This window comes from Anolis carolinensis, chromosome 2 (genome assembly GCF_035594765.1).
Source record: "Anolis carolinensis isolate JA03-04 chromosome 2, rAnoCar3.1.pri, whole genome shotgun sequence".
Lineage (NCBI taxonomy): Eukaryota > Metazoa > Chordata > Lepidosauria > Squamata > Dactyloidae > Anolis > Anolis carolinensis.
Window position 1 is genome coordinate 324,478,392 of NC_085842.1, and position 16,406 is coordinate 324,494,797.

Below are 16,406 nucleotides of genomic sequence, written 5' to 3' on the forward strand. Positions count from 1 at the left end.
TTTGCAAAGACCGTTTATTGAACCAGAGTCTGAAGAGAGAAACAGTCATGAGATGCTCTGTAGACGGACAGACGGATGGACAGAAGGACAGACAGGCAGAGTGGGGAGGGGGCACAGCGGGGGCGGAGTCTAAGCTGGGCTGTTGCTCCCTCTCCCCACAATTCCCCCTTCAATTGCAAGGAGCAGCCCACGTAACCCCAGGCCCCCAACCCAATTTGCAAAGGCACCGAAGGCACAGAGAGGGGAGAGGAAGGAGGGAGATCCAGAACCCCCCTCCCCCCAAATTAAGAGTCCCCCCTTCAGGGGGCAGGTATAAGTACGGTAAATAAATAAATTAAGACTCTGAGTAAGTGTTGGGTTCCATTCCTGAACTACACAAGTCTCTTGTGTCACCAAGTTTCCAGTCCTCAACGAGTAGCTAGGCTAGAAACAGGGCCAAGCTGAGGGATTCCTTTCTCCACATTCCTATGCATGTTTTGTTTTTGGTTTCTGCCTTTTACCTCCTTTAGAAGATGAGACTTAGGAAGCTAGATCACCCCAAGACCTTTTCCATCAAGAATGCATTTCTTTGATCTAGGGATCTAGGACCCCCCCCCCCCCCATTAAGACAAGGCCTTTCCAACTGGACTGAAGGTTCAGAGTGGGGGAGAGGGAGATCCAGGAACCCCCCCCCCCCATTAAGACAAGGCCTCCCCAACTGGACTGTAGACACAGAGTATGGGAGAGGGAGGAGGGAGATCCAGGACCCCCCTCCCCAAATTAAGATCCTGGGTAAGGCAAGGCCTCCCCAACTCCACCAAAGGCACAAAGTGGGGGAGAGGGAGGAGGGGGATCTAGGACCCCCCCCCCATTAAGACAAGGCCTTTCCAACTGGACTGAAGGTTCAGAGTGGGGGAGAGGGAGATCCAGGACCCCCCACCCCATTAAGACAAGGCCTTTCCAACTGGACTGAAGGTTCAGAGTGGGGGAGAGGGAGATCCAGGACCCCCCCCCCCCAAATTAAGATCCAGGGTAAGAGAAGACCTCCTCTACTCAACTGAAGGTTCAGAGTGGGGGAGAGGGAGATCCAGGACCCCCCACCCCATTAAGACAAGGCCTTTCCAACTGGACTGAAGGTTCAGAGTGGGGGAGAGGGAGATCCAGGACCCCCCCCCCCCCAAATTAAGATCCAGGGTAAGAGAAGACCTCCTCTACTCGACTGAAGGTTCAGAGTGGGGGAGAGGGAGATCCAGGACCCCCCACCCCATTAAGACAAGGCCTCCCCAACTGGACTGTAGACACAGAGTGGGAGAGAGGGAGGAGGGAGATCCAGGACCCCCCTCCCCATTAAGATCATGAGTAAGACAAGGCCTCCCCAACACGAGAGAGAAACAGACAGAGCAAGGCCCTTGGGGGGTCTTTTGTGGCCGGAGGAGGGGGAGACAAGGGAGTTGGTGCAGCAGCAGAAGCATCCAAGGAAGGAAGGACGGATGGACAGACAGACAGACGGACAGAGAGGCGGAGGTGAGGGTCCGGCAAAGTGAGGAGGGGTCTCAAAGGGAGGTGATGTCGTTCAAGGCGTTGTCCAGCTCCTCGCTGATGGCTTTGTACTTCATCTTCTGAGCATAGACCTCGTCTGTTGTTGTTGTTGTTGTTGTTGGGGGGGAAGGTGGGGGGGGGGGTGAGGCAGAGTCCAAGCAGAGGAGGGGGATCCAAAGAGGGGAGGGGGCGTGAAATGAGAAAAGAGCGAAGGTGAGGGGAGTGAAGGAGGAAGGAAGTGAGGAAGGGACGGGAAAGAAAGAAAAAAGGGGCGCTTCCGGAGGGGCAGTCCTCCCCCTCCCCATTCCCCAAGAGCAGCCCCCTCCCCCCCAAATGTGGAGGGACCCCTCACCTTCCAGTTCGTCAATGGTTTTCTCCAACTTCGCCACTGACTTCTCAGAAAACTCCACTCGGGACTCGGCCTGAAAACAACATTTTATTTATTGACAGTATTTATATTCCACCCTGAAGGGGACTCAGGGCGGATCACAGAACATACAGATACGGCAAACATTCAATGACAATTAGATGAAGACAAGACAGACAACAGATAGAGATATATAGGCTTTCCCATCTTTCGGCATCTTTTGGGGGCTGTGCTTGGTTCTGGCCACCAGGGGCGCTGTTGTTCCATCTCCCTGCCAAAGAGCTTTCTTTGTTCGTAAGCCTAAATACTTCCCCACTTTAATGCTGTTCCTATTTATCTACTCACATTTGTTTTCAAACTGCTAGGTAAGCAGAAGCTGGGCTACAGGTCAGGAGCTCACCCTGACCCGAGCTTCGAACTCTCAGCCTTCCAGTTAGCAAGATTTATTGCAACTTGGTGATTCACCTGCTGTGCTAAAGCTCCTTTATGGGAAGGGTTGCCACCTTCACAACCCCTCCCCACAATTCCCCCCTCCCCAACTGATCTCCCTCCTGAGTTCACTAGTGAAAAGAATGGCCTCTGTATCTCTTATTTATTTTATATCCCACCTTTCTGGCCAAACTGTGACTCAAAGATGGCTTAGAAAAATGTTTTTACTGAGTGTCATGTTTATATTTATTGTTTTTCTAATTTGTAATTTTTTATTATAATGAGTATGTCATTGTCATTTTATACTTTTGATATTAGTGAAGTAGTTGTGGCACTGAATGTTTGCTGTTTATATGTATGTTACTTGCCCTGAGTCTTTCTGAGGAGAGAGAGCAGTCTAGAAATAAAGTGTTTTATTATTATTATTATTACTATTACTATTATTATTAGAACCCTCCTCTGGAGGTTTTTGAAGGAGAGGCTGGATGGACATCTGTTGGGAGGGCTTTGACTGTGTCTCCCTCCAAGGCAGAGGGGGGCTTGACTGGAGGGCCTTTGAGGTCTCTTCTGTTAGTGCTTTTGTGATAAGGAGTGAAATGGTTAATCTATTGTTGCTGTGGAAATGTATGTATTTCGTTCTGGCAAGCATTCCAGCAGTCAAGAGGTTAATTGCAGTGAGCCCTGATTGATTGCTGGAAGGGCAAGTGAACAGAGACTTCTGTTTGTGCTACATGACAGGAAGATACATCACACGCTGTGGAATGTGAAGGAGGTGCTATGGGGTTAGTTAGAGTAGCTAGGACCCGGTTCTTAACTATTATGAATGGTAAATATTATTTTTGTAAATAAATCTTTTGTGATTTTAAAGACAGAACTCTGGATGTTTGCCTCCTCAGCTCTAAATTCTTTATAGCCACATAGCACTTCACGCTCTGCTTGCTTTGCGCTGAATACTCAAGTATAAGTATCCTGCGTTTGCATATTTTTGGATGCTCTGCTGTATTTTTGGGGAGTTTTTCCTTATAACAGAAAAACCTAACACCTTCCAGCTCTATGAGTCTATGAAATAAATCCAAAGGGTAGGGGGAGTGATGGAAATACCCTCCCTCCCTCCCTCCCTCCCTTCCTGCTTTTTCTTTCCTCTTTTCTTTCTTTCTTTCTTTCTTTCTTTCTTTCTTTCTTTCTTTCCCTCCCTCCTTTCTTTCTTTCTTTCTTTCTTTCTTTCTTTCTTTCTTTCTTTCTGTTAGATATCATCCTGGACTACACAAGTCTCAATTAGTTATATAGTAGATAGGTTAGAATGAGGGAAACCTCTCTCTCTATTCCATGCATGCCTAGATAGGCCTTTGCTGGTTTCTCTCTTCCTTTCCTGTTTACATCCACTTCTCACTTTCTTGTTATAGTAATGTGAACCCTTTTAGGGATGAGGCAACTTCCTCCTCAATTCGAATGTTAATGGCCCCAAAGGCTTGGACCATGCGGTCAGGCATATCTCTTCCTCCTTTGTCTTCTAACTGAGAAGGACACATTTTGCCCGCCTTACGGGCAAAATGTAGCTATTTAGATATTTTGTTATTTTCTACCTTCTTACCATCCTTAGATGCTAGCTTAGAGAGCTAGTTAGCTCCAAGAACCTTTCTATCCACAATTGATTTCTTTATACCTCAATAAATGCTTTTTGAACTTTTAAGGAGACTTTGCTATCCTTTGCCATCCTAAGAAACAAAGGCTTCTCCAACCTCACCACACGTAAAATTTCTGCTGCTTATGAATCGTGGTTCTGCCACTCTGCTGTATTTTTGAGGAATCACCCCCGAAAGAGGGTTATTTTTTGAGTCTAACCGCTCATAGATTCCCAACATTTTCCCCCTTCCCTTACAAAACATCTGCATACCCCCCTGGCAGCACCCAAAGCGAAGGGGCGAGGAGACCCCTCGGCCACTGGCCTCTTACCTCCTTGAGCTTCTCTGTCAGCAGATGGATCTCCTCCTCGTATTTGTCCTCCTTGGTGGAGTACTGGATGGGGAGATGGGAACTGTTCAGTGCCCACTGTGCCCCCTCCTCTCGGACCAGCCCCCCACCCCATCCCACCCTTGAAGCCCCATTGCAGCAGCACATCTCCCTCCACGCACAGGTGCCCACAGGTGTGCCCGGACCCCGTACCTTGTCGGCCTGGGCCTCCAGGGACTTGAGGTTGTTGGTGACAATTTTCAGCTCTTCCTCAAAGTCTGCACATTTGCTGAGAGAGAGGAAAGGAAGGAGCAAAATGGGAGAGGGGGAAAGAGAAGGGGAGAAGGTCTTGAGAATACAAAGGACACCCCGGGCCCCATTTTATTTATTTCTTTATTTATTTGCTTACTCCATGTATATCCCACCCTTCCCACTCAAGAGGGGGACTCAGAGAGGCCTTACAAAAAGGCAGCAATTTGATGCCACAGATATACATACAGTTAAAATAAACATATACATTAAAACCAAAAATAGCAGCAATATTAAAAACAATTCTTAAAATCACACCATCCAGAGTCAAATCCAAGGCCGTTCCATTGGTCAGTTCACAGTTCCATATACTGCACTAACTTGCTAACCTAGGAGCCTCTGGTGGCCTAGGGGATAAAAGCCTCGTGACTTGAAGGTTGGGTTGCTGACCTGAAGGCTGCCAGGCTCGAATCCCACCCGGGGAGAGCGCGGATGAGCTCCCTCTATCAGCTCCAGCTCCATGCGGGGACATGAGAGAAGCCTCCCACAAGGATGGTAAATACATCAAAAACATCCGGGCATCCCCTGGGCAACGTCCTTGCAGACGACCAATTCTCTCACTCCAGAAGCAACTCCGGTTGCTCCTGACACAAAAAAAAAACTTGCTAACCAAAAGCTTGGTCCCATAACCAGGTTTTTACTTTCTTCCCGAAGGTCAGGAGGGAGGGGGCTGCTCTGATTTCACTGGAGAGGGAGTTCCACAACCGAGGGAGGGGCCACCACTGAGAAGGCCCTGTCTCTCATCCACACTAATTGCATTGTGAGGGTGGTGGGATCGAGAGCAGGGCCTCCCCGGAAGATCTTAATCTCTATGATGGTTCATAGAGGGAGATGCATTCAGAAAGGCAAGATGGGCTTCCTTAGCAGTGGGTGGAAAGGAGTGATAAAGTTGAATGTTATCTGCGTACACATGACATCCAACTCCACAACTCCTGATGATCTCTCCCAATGGCTTCATGTCCTGCCCCTGCTCCATAATGCACATGGCAGCATCCTCAGGGGCCACAAGGGTGGGCTCTGGACCCCATTCATGGGCAGGGATAAGACGAAGGGCAAGGACCACTGAAAACAGAAGGACAGAGGCTTTCCCAGTCAGAGGACAGAGTAAGAGAACAGAGAGAGTCAGAGGCAGGGAGGGAGGGGGCAACATGGCCCCCTCGGAGGTGCCTCTTTCTCTTCAGCCATCAGGAATTTGAGGACCTGATCCATAATGCAGAGTTCCTCTTCAAGCTGCCTGACGCGGCTGGGGATGCAAGTGGGGGGCAGGCTGGGTCAGCTCTAGAATGGGGGGCAAGGAGGTCTGTAGGGGCTGGTCACTCCCCTCTTATACCCCCCCCCCCAAAGGTTTAGGCCCTAGCCTCAAGGAGATGGGCTGGAAGGGATGGGAGGTATGTATGGGAATAAAAGTAACTGAAGAGACTCTCCTTCAAAGTGGGGAGGGATTACAAGGTGCTAGCTGGCTTTTCCGGTGTCAGTGGGGGACCCACACTGCCTGACTCCTGGATAGAGAAGGGGGTCAGCAGGTTGCTTGGCCTCTTCTCCCAAATGCCTTGTGAACCAAGGAGGTGAGATGCCTTCAACCCTCCCTTGATGGGGAGCAAGGCAGACCCCCTCCCAGAGGACCCCCACCTGCAACAGAGAAGGGCAAACAGCTGCACCGAGGCAAGGGAGGCTTCCTGGCGCAGGTGGAACCGGCAACACTCACCTCTCAGCCACCTCTGCCCGCTCCTCAGAGCGCTCCAGATCTCCCTCCAGGATGACCAGCTTCTTAGCCACCTGTCAGCGGAAGTAGAGCCCAGGTCAGCAGAGTCCAAACCAGGTTCAGAGGCAAGTGGCCACCGCCCCTGCCTTGACCCTCTGCCCGCCTGTCACATTAATATGATGTTCAAATCTGGATTTTATAAAAGGTGTATGGATGGGGCCGAATTTGGTTGAAGACACCGTTCAAAAATATTAAGGCCTGCAATGACTAACTGCCTATTTGCTGAATTGTAATTAAAAGTTGCTGAACTGTGATAAGAACTGTGACAGTGATAAGAGAAATGTTTACATCTGTCAACATTTGCTGACTTGATGAACTTTTGGGGGAAACCAATGTGTTTACATTAATCAGAGACAATGGCTCTTAAGTTAAGGAAATGTTTACAAGGTCCTTATGTTAAGAAGGAAGTCAACACAGAACGGCTTGCGTTTGCTAACACTAATCAAGAAGAGTCAACATCTGCCAGGAAACTGAGATGGAATCAACATGTTCCAGGATGGAAGACATCTAGCATTAATTTACAGCTTTTTGGGACAACATCAGCGAAATATTGCAGACTTGAAGCAGGCACAAGGGGAGCGAAGAGTCTGTTTGTTACCAGCAAGAGCTGGCTGCACCTGCTTCTGCTTTATAGCCCTGAGTCCTCTCACAGCTGCTAGGGCAGTTCTTAATTACTCAGCTGCATTTCTGGCAACTATTCTAGCTGAACAACATCTCTGATCTGTTTCCTTTCACCTCTCCTGAAATGTGGGTACTTGCAAAATCTCCTCCTCAGATTCCAACTCACCCTCAGATTCATGAACACTTTCCTGCTCCCCTTCCTCTTCTGAAGAAGAGGAATCCCTAACAGTTGCACAGAATCCATATGTCTATATATCTAATATTGTTCTTTGTGTAAAAGTGTTGTTCTGTAAAAGTCCTGATATACCCTCTCACACTGGAAATTGCAATGAAAAGAACCTTTGTTTAAAGAAGTCTTAATTACACGCCCGCCCTTTGCCCCCAACTGACCTCCTCGTATTTGCGGTCGGAGTCCTCTGCCACGTGCTTGGCGTCCTTCAGCTGCATATCCTGGTCCCGCATCTTCTCCCCGTCCTTCATGGCTCGGTTCTCGATGACCTTCAAGCCTCTGGAAGAGAAGAAGAGGGACGCTGGTGGGTCCAGCCTGACTCAAGGGGCTGCTTAGTTAGGGGTCAAAGGGCTGCAAAACAACAGATCACTGAAGATGCCAGTAGCCAGGCTGGAACAGAATCATACAGTCTGAAAAACGCGCAGCAATCCAGTGATTTCGGTCAAGAAAGTCTTCGGCAACATATATTTTGTGTTGTCGAAGGCTTTCATGGCCGGAATCTCTGGGTTGCTGTGAGTTTTCTGGGCTGTATGGCCATGTTTTTGTAGTATTCTTTCCTACTAGAACAGGCACCCCGCAAAGTCTCAGGAGACCCCCCTTCCCCACACACCTCTCGCTCTCATCCACCAGCTTCTCGGTCTCCTCCAGCTTCTGCAAAGCGGTGGCCAGGCGCTCCTGGGCCCGGTCCAACTCCTCTTCTACCAATTGGATGCGCCGGTTCAGGGAGGCCACATCGGACTCTGCCTGCAAAGTGGAGAAAGTGGGAGTGTGCATCAGTCAGCGGGAGAAAGTGTGTTGGACCCCATGCACAACAAACCCAGTTGAGCCCACCATCCCTTTTTTTTTCTGAGCAAAAAAAAAAAAGCAATTTATTTATTCACAGATTTATCACTTTCACAGAAGTTCTATGACCCTAATCCCAATAAATGTAGAAGGCATTCTGGATAAAATAAATAAATAAATAAATAAATAAATATACAGTAGAGTCTCACTTATCCAAGCTAAACGGGCCAGCAGAAGCTTGGATAAGCGCATATCTTGGATAATAAGGAGGGATTAAGGAAAAGCTTATTAAACATTACATTAGGTTATGATTTTACAAATTAAGAACCAAAACATCATGTTTTGCAACAAATTTGACAGAAAAAGCAGTAATGTTATGTTGTAATTACTGTATTTACAAATTTAGCACCAAAATATCAGGATATATTGAAAACATTGACTACAAAAATGGCTTGGATAATCCAGAAGCTTGGATAAGCGAGGCTTGGATAAGTGAGACTCTACTGTATTGTGTCCTCAATAAATGCAGTTTGTAGTTTTGATAAGTAACATGTTTGGTATCCCAGAGTTAAGGAATCTTGATAGGCGCCGTTCTGAGAGAATGCTCTTCTATAAAATCTTGGTTCACAAAGTTTCTCACACATTAAGATTTTTTGAAGCAAAAGTCTTAAAATGATTAGGGAATGTACTGCTTGGAAGAAAACAATAACCAAGGAAACAGGCAAAGTACTGGCAAGCAAACATGTTAAATGCCACATGGCAGAAGATGTTTGTGCAGGACTTTGTTCCTGGCCAAAAAAAAAAATTATTAGGGTGTTGACAACATAGCACAATGTTCAGTTTGTGAGTATCTTGAAAGACAGCAAGATGGAGTGAAAACCTAGCAGGGGGTCCAAGTTATACTTCTCAGCTTCCACAGTCCAAGAAAATGGGACAGAAATGAGGAGGAGGTAAGAAAAGAAATTCCACCATGAAGGAATCTATGTTCTTTTCTAAGTGGAATTTCTGAGAATCAGGGAAGTTTAATGCACTCTGACTAGGAGGGAAAAGCTGGGCAAAAAAGGAAAAGCCCACCATCCCTCAAGCCCTGCCACCCAATAGCCTTTTCATTAGGCGCATGTTACTGGAAGGAACCCGTTTTCCTGACCCAAGAATTGTTGGTAAAATATATTGGTATAGTGTGAAATTGTGCTTAGAGTTTAAAGCTGTGTGTAATCTAGAAGTTAAGAGGTTAAATGCATAGAGTGGGGATGAAATTGCTAGTGTGTAATTTTGAGAAGCTTCCGGTTCCTAGCCAGATGTATGTTTTGGGATAAGAATGGAATGTTCACTTCTGATGTAGTCGGACTGAGTCTGGTTATTGTCCGGTCTACTACGAAAATAAGTTGTAAATAACAATAAAGTTGAAGCTGCTTTAGTAAGCTGGAAAGGAGTCTGAAGCAAATTAATTCCCTGCATTCTGAGCAGACAGCCAGAATTGTTGAAATAGGAATTGAGAGAGGGAAGGTGATTCGTCTCAATCAACCAATTGACAAGAATGACGTAGGGCCGCAGTTTGCACATCACAGAGAAACGGAGAAGTCCTTCCAAGAAAGACTGAGATTTGTAAAAATTGAACAGACAACAAATGCGAAGTACGCAGAATTGTTTCCACAGTTGAGCATATTGGTGTTGGTATGCGTTAGGCTTGTGCATTTGCTTTCGATTTCGTTTCGTAAGAAGTAGTAGTGTCTAGCCCAGGCATAGGCAACCTTGGGCCCTCCCGGTGTTTTGGACTTCAACTCCCACAATTCCTAACAGCTTACTGGGAGTTGAAGTCCAGAACACCAGGAGAATCCATGTTTTACAACAAATTGACAGAAAAAGCAGTTCAATACGTATTAATGTTCTGTAGTAATTACTGTATTTATGAATTTAGCACCAAAACATCACAATGTATTGAAAACATTGACTACTAAAAGTCAGACTGCGCTGAATAACACAGAATGTTAGATAAGCGAAGGTTGGATAAGCCAGACTCTACTGTACATGTCTTTGTTCTTTATTATTCTTTCTTGGCGTCTGAATACAAAGTAGTCTTTAAAAGAGAACACTGTAGCCAGACTGAGTTACTTCAAGTAACTTCAAGTGTGCCTTCAAGTCGTTTCAGACTTAGGTCAACCCTAAATGTTAGCACAGGGGCCAGGTCAATGACCTTGGACCACAGGCCTTAGTTTGGGGACCCCTGCTTTAGACTATGGACTGTTAAGATGATAAGAAAGATACACAGAGAAACTACTTCAAATCCTATCTGTAACTGGACTGATAAGCAAGGTACCTGTATGCTGAATGCATGAAGTTTGTGAGTAAACCAATTACGTTACTTTTTAAGAAGTCTGCTTATTTTTGTCTCTTGAGAGCATTATTTAAATCAAGAGGTTTTAAGGGATAGGAAATATTTTTTGGGCAACTGAAAGAACACTTCTGAAACTCTGTGAGAATGGGACTTGGAGGTACTATTTTGCAGTGGCCTGGTCCTTCCTGGAGGAATGTTCCTAGAAGGTGTAGTTGGGGGACACCTGCTTGGCCCCATAACTATTGTCCTATGAGGTCCAGCAGGATACAATATTGTTCCCCAAGTAGTTTAACATTTACATGAAGCTGCTGGGAGAGATCACCTGGAGTTTTGGTGTTCAATGCCATCTGTACGCAGATGACGTCCAACTCTTATCACTCCTTCTCACCTGTCACTAAGGAGGCTGTTCATGCCCTGAACCTGTGCTGGTCTGGATGAGGGCGAATAAATTGAAATTGAATCCAGACAAGACGGAGATCCTCCTGTTCAGTTGTATAGGGTTACAGCCTGTGTCGGATGGGGTCACACTCCCCCTGAAGATGAAGATTTGCAGCTTGGGAGTGATCCTGGATTCATCGCTCAACCCGAAACCCAAGTCTTGGCAGTGGCCAGGGGAGCATTTGTACAATTAAAACTTGTGCGCCAGCTGCGCCTGTAGCTTGAGAAGCCATATTTGGCCTTGTGTACAGAATACCAGAACCTTCTCTTTAGCCCATTTATATAGGGGCTCTCACATACCAGAGGGTAATTGAGGTTTTATGGCTGGCCCATTTTATGGCTGGCATCTGTTCTTTGTCAGCCAGAGATGTCAAAGATTGGAGATCATGACACCTTGGTAGTCCAGGCTCTGGTTACATCCTGAATAGACTACTGCAACTGACTCTACGTGGGGCTGCCATTGAAGACTATCTGGAAGCTCCAAGTGGTTCAACAGGTGGTAGCCAGGTTGCTCACCAGAGGGGCATACAGGGAGCACACAACCCCCCTGTTGCATCAGCTCCACTGGCTGTCTGCTTGTTACCGAGCACAATTCAAAGTACTGGCCTTAGCCTATAAAGGCCCAAACAGTTCTGGTCCAGTCTACCTGTCCAAATGTATCTCCCTCTATGAACCACCTGGGAGACTAAGATCGTCTGGGGAGGCCCTGCTCTCAGTCCCACCCCCTTCCCAGGTGCGGCTGGTGGGGACGAGAGACGGGGCCTTCTCAGTGGTGGCACCTCGGCCGTGGAACTCCCTCCTTCTCTCCTGACCTTCTGGAAGAAACTCAAGACAGGGCTTTGGGATCAAGCTTTTAACAAGTAATTGGAGCAGTGCAATAAGTTAGTTACCATGAATCAAAGTGATTGAACTGGGACGGCCCCGGGTTATGATTTAGATGGTGTGATCTTAACTGTTGTTTTAATATTTTACGTTTTTAATTGTTTGGTTTTAATTGTAACTGTTATTTTAATATGCCTGTATGGCAATTGAATTGCTGCCTGTTGTAAGGCCACCTTGAGTCCTTTCCAGGATGAGAAAAGCGGGGTACAAATATGCTAAATAAGTAAATGAATATATGGGGTTGTTGTATGTTTTCTGGGCTGTCTGGCCATGTTCCAGAAGTATTCTCTCCTGACGTTTCGCCCACATCTATGGCAGGCATCCTCAGCGGTTGTGAGGTATGGATAAACTAGGCAAGGAAGTTTTGGATATATCTGTGGAAAGTCCAGGGTGAGAGAAGAACTCTTGACAGTTGGAGGCCAGTGTGAATGTTGCAGTTAATCACCTTAATTAGCATTGAATAGCTTCATCTCCTGGCTTCTTCCTGCCTGGGGGCATCCTTTGTTCAGAGTCATTAGCTGCCCCTGGTTGATTTATGTCTGGAACTCCTCTGTTTTTAGAGTGTTGCTTCTTATTTACTGTTCTGATTTTGGAGTTTTTTTTTAAAAATACTGGGAGCCAGATTTTGTTCATTTTCATAGTTTCCTCCTTTCTGTTGAAGTTGTCCACATGCTTGTGAATTTCAACCCAGGTTTTTATCAAAGTGTGTTTATTGTTTATTGGTATATGTGATTTTATTTGTTTACGATTTGTTTTTATTGTTGAGTTTTATATTGCTTATTGCCTGGGCTTGGCCCCATGTAAGCCGCCCCGAGTCCCCTCGGGGAGATGGGGCGGGGTATAAAAATGACATCATCATTATTATTATTATTATTATTATTATTATTATTATTATTATTATTATTATATGTGTTTTGTGCTTTGGCATATTTTTGTCCCAAACAGTTCAATGACATACCTAGGTTCATCAGTTTGACAGCTGAGAAACCCAAGTGCCTTGCACGAATGCCATCTTCCCAAAAGGTTGTGGTGTCATTTTTCAAAAGGTTATGACTTCTAACAAGGTCATGCTTTTCATAAGATCATAAAATTTCCAAAAAGTTCTGACGATTTCCCTTTTCCAAAACCCTTTGGGATTCTAAAAGGCATTCAGTGGGAGAATCCTCAAATGCTGTGGTTCTCAACCTGTGGGTCCCTCCCCAGATGTTTTGGCCTTCAGCTCCCAAAAATCCTAACAGTTGGTAAACTGGCTGGGATTTCTTTCTGGGAGTTGTAGGAAGAAACACCCACAGGTTGAGAACCGCTGGTCTAATTCTTGAGAGAGTTTCAATCTGAGGCTGGATGGCCATCTGTCCGGTGGCGTGGGTGGTGCCTTCGTGCCTGTTGCAGGACTGGACGGGTGGCCTTTAAGGGTCACTCACACCCCAACTCTGCGTTTCTCGGCTTCTTCTGGCCTGACCCAGAACTGGCCTCGATCCAAGAAGCTGCAGCGGTTCCCTTTTAGGCGCTGCTTCTGCTTCGGTGTCAGGGTCGGGTTTCGTCTTGCCGGTATTTATAGGGAGCCAAAGGGGCCCCGGGGGCACCCATCCAGCCCCCTCCCCTCCACACCGGCCGAAGGGGCTTTTCCTGGGCCGAGGATCCCATCGGAAGCCCTGGAAGCAGGTGGTGAGGAGCCTTGAGGAGCCTCTCCTCACTAAAGTGGACTTAGAGTGGATCCAAGCTCTAGTGTGATGAGGTCCATGGGCACACCGTGGTGGGAGTTTGGTCTTCTAAGTTTGAAGAACCTCAATGCAACCCCCCTCCATGCATCCCCCCCCCCCAAAGCTTACATCGGTGGCCTTCTTCTCGGCCAGCTCCAGCTTCTCCTGGGCCTCCTTGACGGCCTCCGAGTACTTCTCCACCTCGTCCTCGGTGCCCTTCAGCTTCTTCTCCAGGCCCTGCCGCTCCTCCTCCAGCTGGAAAAGGGGGAAAGAAGGGGGTTTAGCCTCCTGCCCTGCGCATTTCAGGGGGAGTCTATACGAGTTGCGTTTCCATCTCTAGCTCATGTAGAACTAGGTTTCAACATGCATTCTTATAGAACATTACTATTATTATTATTATTATTATTATTATTATTATTATTATTATTATTAGGGCAGATAAGGAAGGAATGGGGAGCGAGAGGTCCCCCATTCTACTCCCCCTCTGTCTACCTACCTGTCTGTCTGTCTATCTATCTATCTATCCTTCCTCCCCCTCTGTCTGTCTGTCTGTCTATCAATCTATTTATCTCTTTTTACTATCAATCTATCCCACCTTTATCTATCCATCCATTCCTCCCTATCTATCTATCTATCTATCTATCTATCTATCTATCCTTCCTCCCCCTCTGTCTGTCTATCAATCTATTTATCTCTTTTTACTATCAATCTATCCCACCTTCATCTATCCATCCATTCCTCCCTATCTATCTATCTATCTATCCTTCCTCCCCTTCTGTCTGTCTGTCTATCTATCTCTCCTTCCGCTATCTATCTATCTATCTCTCCTCACCCTCTATCTGTCTATTCTTCCTTTATCTATCCATTAATTCCTCCCCCTCTATCTATCTATTTATCTCTCTTTCCACACGCTCTCTTTATCCCTACTTTATCTCTCTGTCTGTCTATCTGTCTGTTCTCACCCTCTATCTGTCTATCATTCCTTTGTCTTTCTATCCATCAATTCCTCCCCCCTCTATCTATCTATCTATCTATCTATCTATCTCTCCTCACCCTCTATCTATCTGTCTATCCTTCATCTATCTTTCCATCAATTCCTCCCCCTCTATCTCTCTCTCTCCTTCCTCTATCTCTCTATCTATCTGTCCCTCCTTTATCTATCTGTCTATCTCTCCTCACCCTCTATCTATCTGTCTATCCTTCCTTTATCTATCTATCCATCAATTCCTTCCCCTCTATCTATCTAACTCTCTTTCTGCTATCTATCTATCTATCTATCTATCTATCTATCTATCTATCTATCTATCTATCTATCCCTACTTTATCTGTCTGTCTGTCTATCTATCTGTTCTCACCCTCTATCTATCTGTCTATCCTTCCTTTATCTATCTATCCATTAATTCCTCCCCCTCTATCTATCTATTTATCTCTCTTTCCACACGCTCTCTTTATCCCTACTTTATCTCTCTGTCTGTCTATCTGTCTGTTCTCACCCTCTATCTGTCTATCATTCCTTTGTCTTTCTATCCATCAATTCCTCCCCCCTCTATCTATCTATCTATCTATCTCTATCAACCCATCCATCCATTCATTCCCCGATATATTTCTCTCTTTCTCTCTCTATTCACCTCTCTCTCTCTATCCTTCCATCCCTCCCTCCATCCACCCGCCCACCTTCCTCCCTATCTGCCTATCTCTCCCCCCCCTTTAATCCACCTGCTGCCTGTCTGTCTGTCTATCTATCTACCTACCTAACTAACTATCTATTCCTCCTTCCTCCTGGTTGGTCTGTCTGTCTGTCCATCCATCCATCCATCTAACTATCTATCTATCTATCCCTCCTTCCTCCCGGTCTGTCTGTCTGTCTGTCTGTCCGTCCATCCATCCATCCATCTATCTAACTATCTATCTAATGAACTAACTATCCCTCCTTTCTCCTGGTCGGTCTGTCTGTCCATCCATCCATCCATCCATCCATCTAACTATCTATCTAACTAACTAACTATCTATCCCTCCTTCCTCCCGGTCGGTCTGTCTGTCTGTCTGTCCGTCCATCCATCCATCCATCTATCTAACTATCTATCTAACGAACTAACTATCCCTCCTTTCTCCCGGTCTGTCTGTCTGTCAGTCGGTCGGTCGAACTAACTAACTATCTATCCCTCCTATCTATCTATCTATCTATCTATCTATCTATCTATCTACCTACCTACCTACCTATCTATCTATCCCTCCTTCCTCCCGGTCTGTCTGTCTATCTGTCTGTCTATCTACCCACCCACCCACCCACCCATCTATCCATCCATCCACCTACCTACCTACCTACCTACCTACCTACCCACCCACCCACCCACCCATCTATCCATCCATCCATCCACCTACCTACCTACCTACCCCTCTCCATCTGCCTATCTCCCCCCCCCCCCGCCTTGAGCCCCCTCCCTGCTGCTGCTCGGGGCTCTTCCCCACCTGCTTGCACCGGTCCTCGGCCTGCTTCTTGTCGGCCTCGGCCTGCTCGGCCCGGTCGATGGCGTTCTCCTTGTCCAGCTTCAGCATCTGCATCTTCTTCTTGATGGCTTCCATGGCGGCGGCGGCGGTGGTCGGGCTCCGACGGAGCGGACGGGCAGATGGACGGAGGAGGAGAAGGAGACGCGGAGGACTGGGCGCGGAGGGGCCGCGGGGAGCGCCTCAAAACCCCGGGGGCGGGACCTGCCCCGCCGCGGACCCAGCCGCGCCTTATAGGGACAAGCAGGCCCAGGAGGAGGAGGAGGAGGAGGAGGAGGAGTTTCCGGCTTCTGGGCCGAATGGGGTTGGACTGGATGGCCCGTGAGGTCTCTTCCAACTCGAGGATTCTATGGAATTCTATTATTCTCTTATCCTATTGTTCTAGGAAAAGTTGGAGGAGGAAAGAAAAGGGAGGGAGGGAGGCCGAAGGAAAGGGACACGACTGGATGGCCTCTGGGGGTGCCTGCCTGCCTTCCTTCCTCCCTGCCTTCCCCGCTATCAGACCCGCCCACTCCCGTTGGGTTTGTAAGGCTGGAAGGGACCCCTAAAGGCCATCCAGTACAGCCCCCTCCTTTAAT

The 16,406-nt window shown here is 47.0% G+C and overlaps 1 protein-coding gene across 1 annotated transcript; it reads right to left on the reverse strand.

Moving 5' to 3' along the window:
• LOC100552035 (tropomyosin beta chain) lies at nucleotides 1-16,012 on the reverse strand. Its single transcript, XM_062972670.1, has 9 exons — nucleotides 15,793-16,012; nucleotides 13,453-13,578; nucleotides 7,796-7,929; nucleotides 7,347-7,464; nucleotides 6,279-6,349; nucleotides 4,478-4,553; nucleotides 4,268-4,330; nucleotides 1,871-1,940; nucleotides 1-1,615 (listed from the first exon to the last, which is right to left on the reverse strand). The coding sequence occupies exons 1-9, from the start codon at nucleotides 15,904-15,906 to the stop codon at nucleotides 1,533-1,535; spliced, it is 855 nt and encodes a 284-aa protein (XP_062828740.1). The 5' UTR covers nucleotides 15,907-16,012; the 3' UTR covers nucleotides 1-1,532.
• Nucleotides 16,013-16,406: the final 394 nt, after the last annotated feature.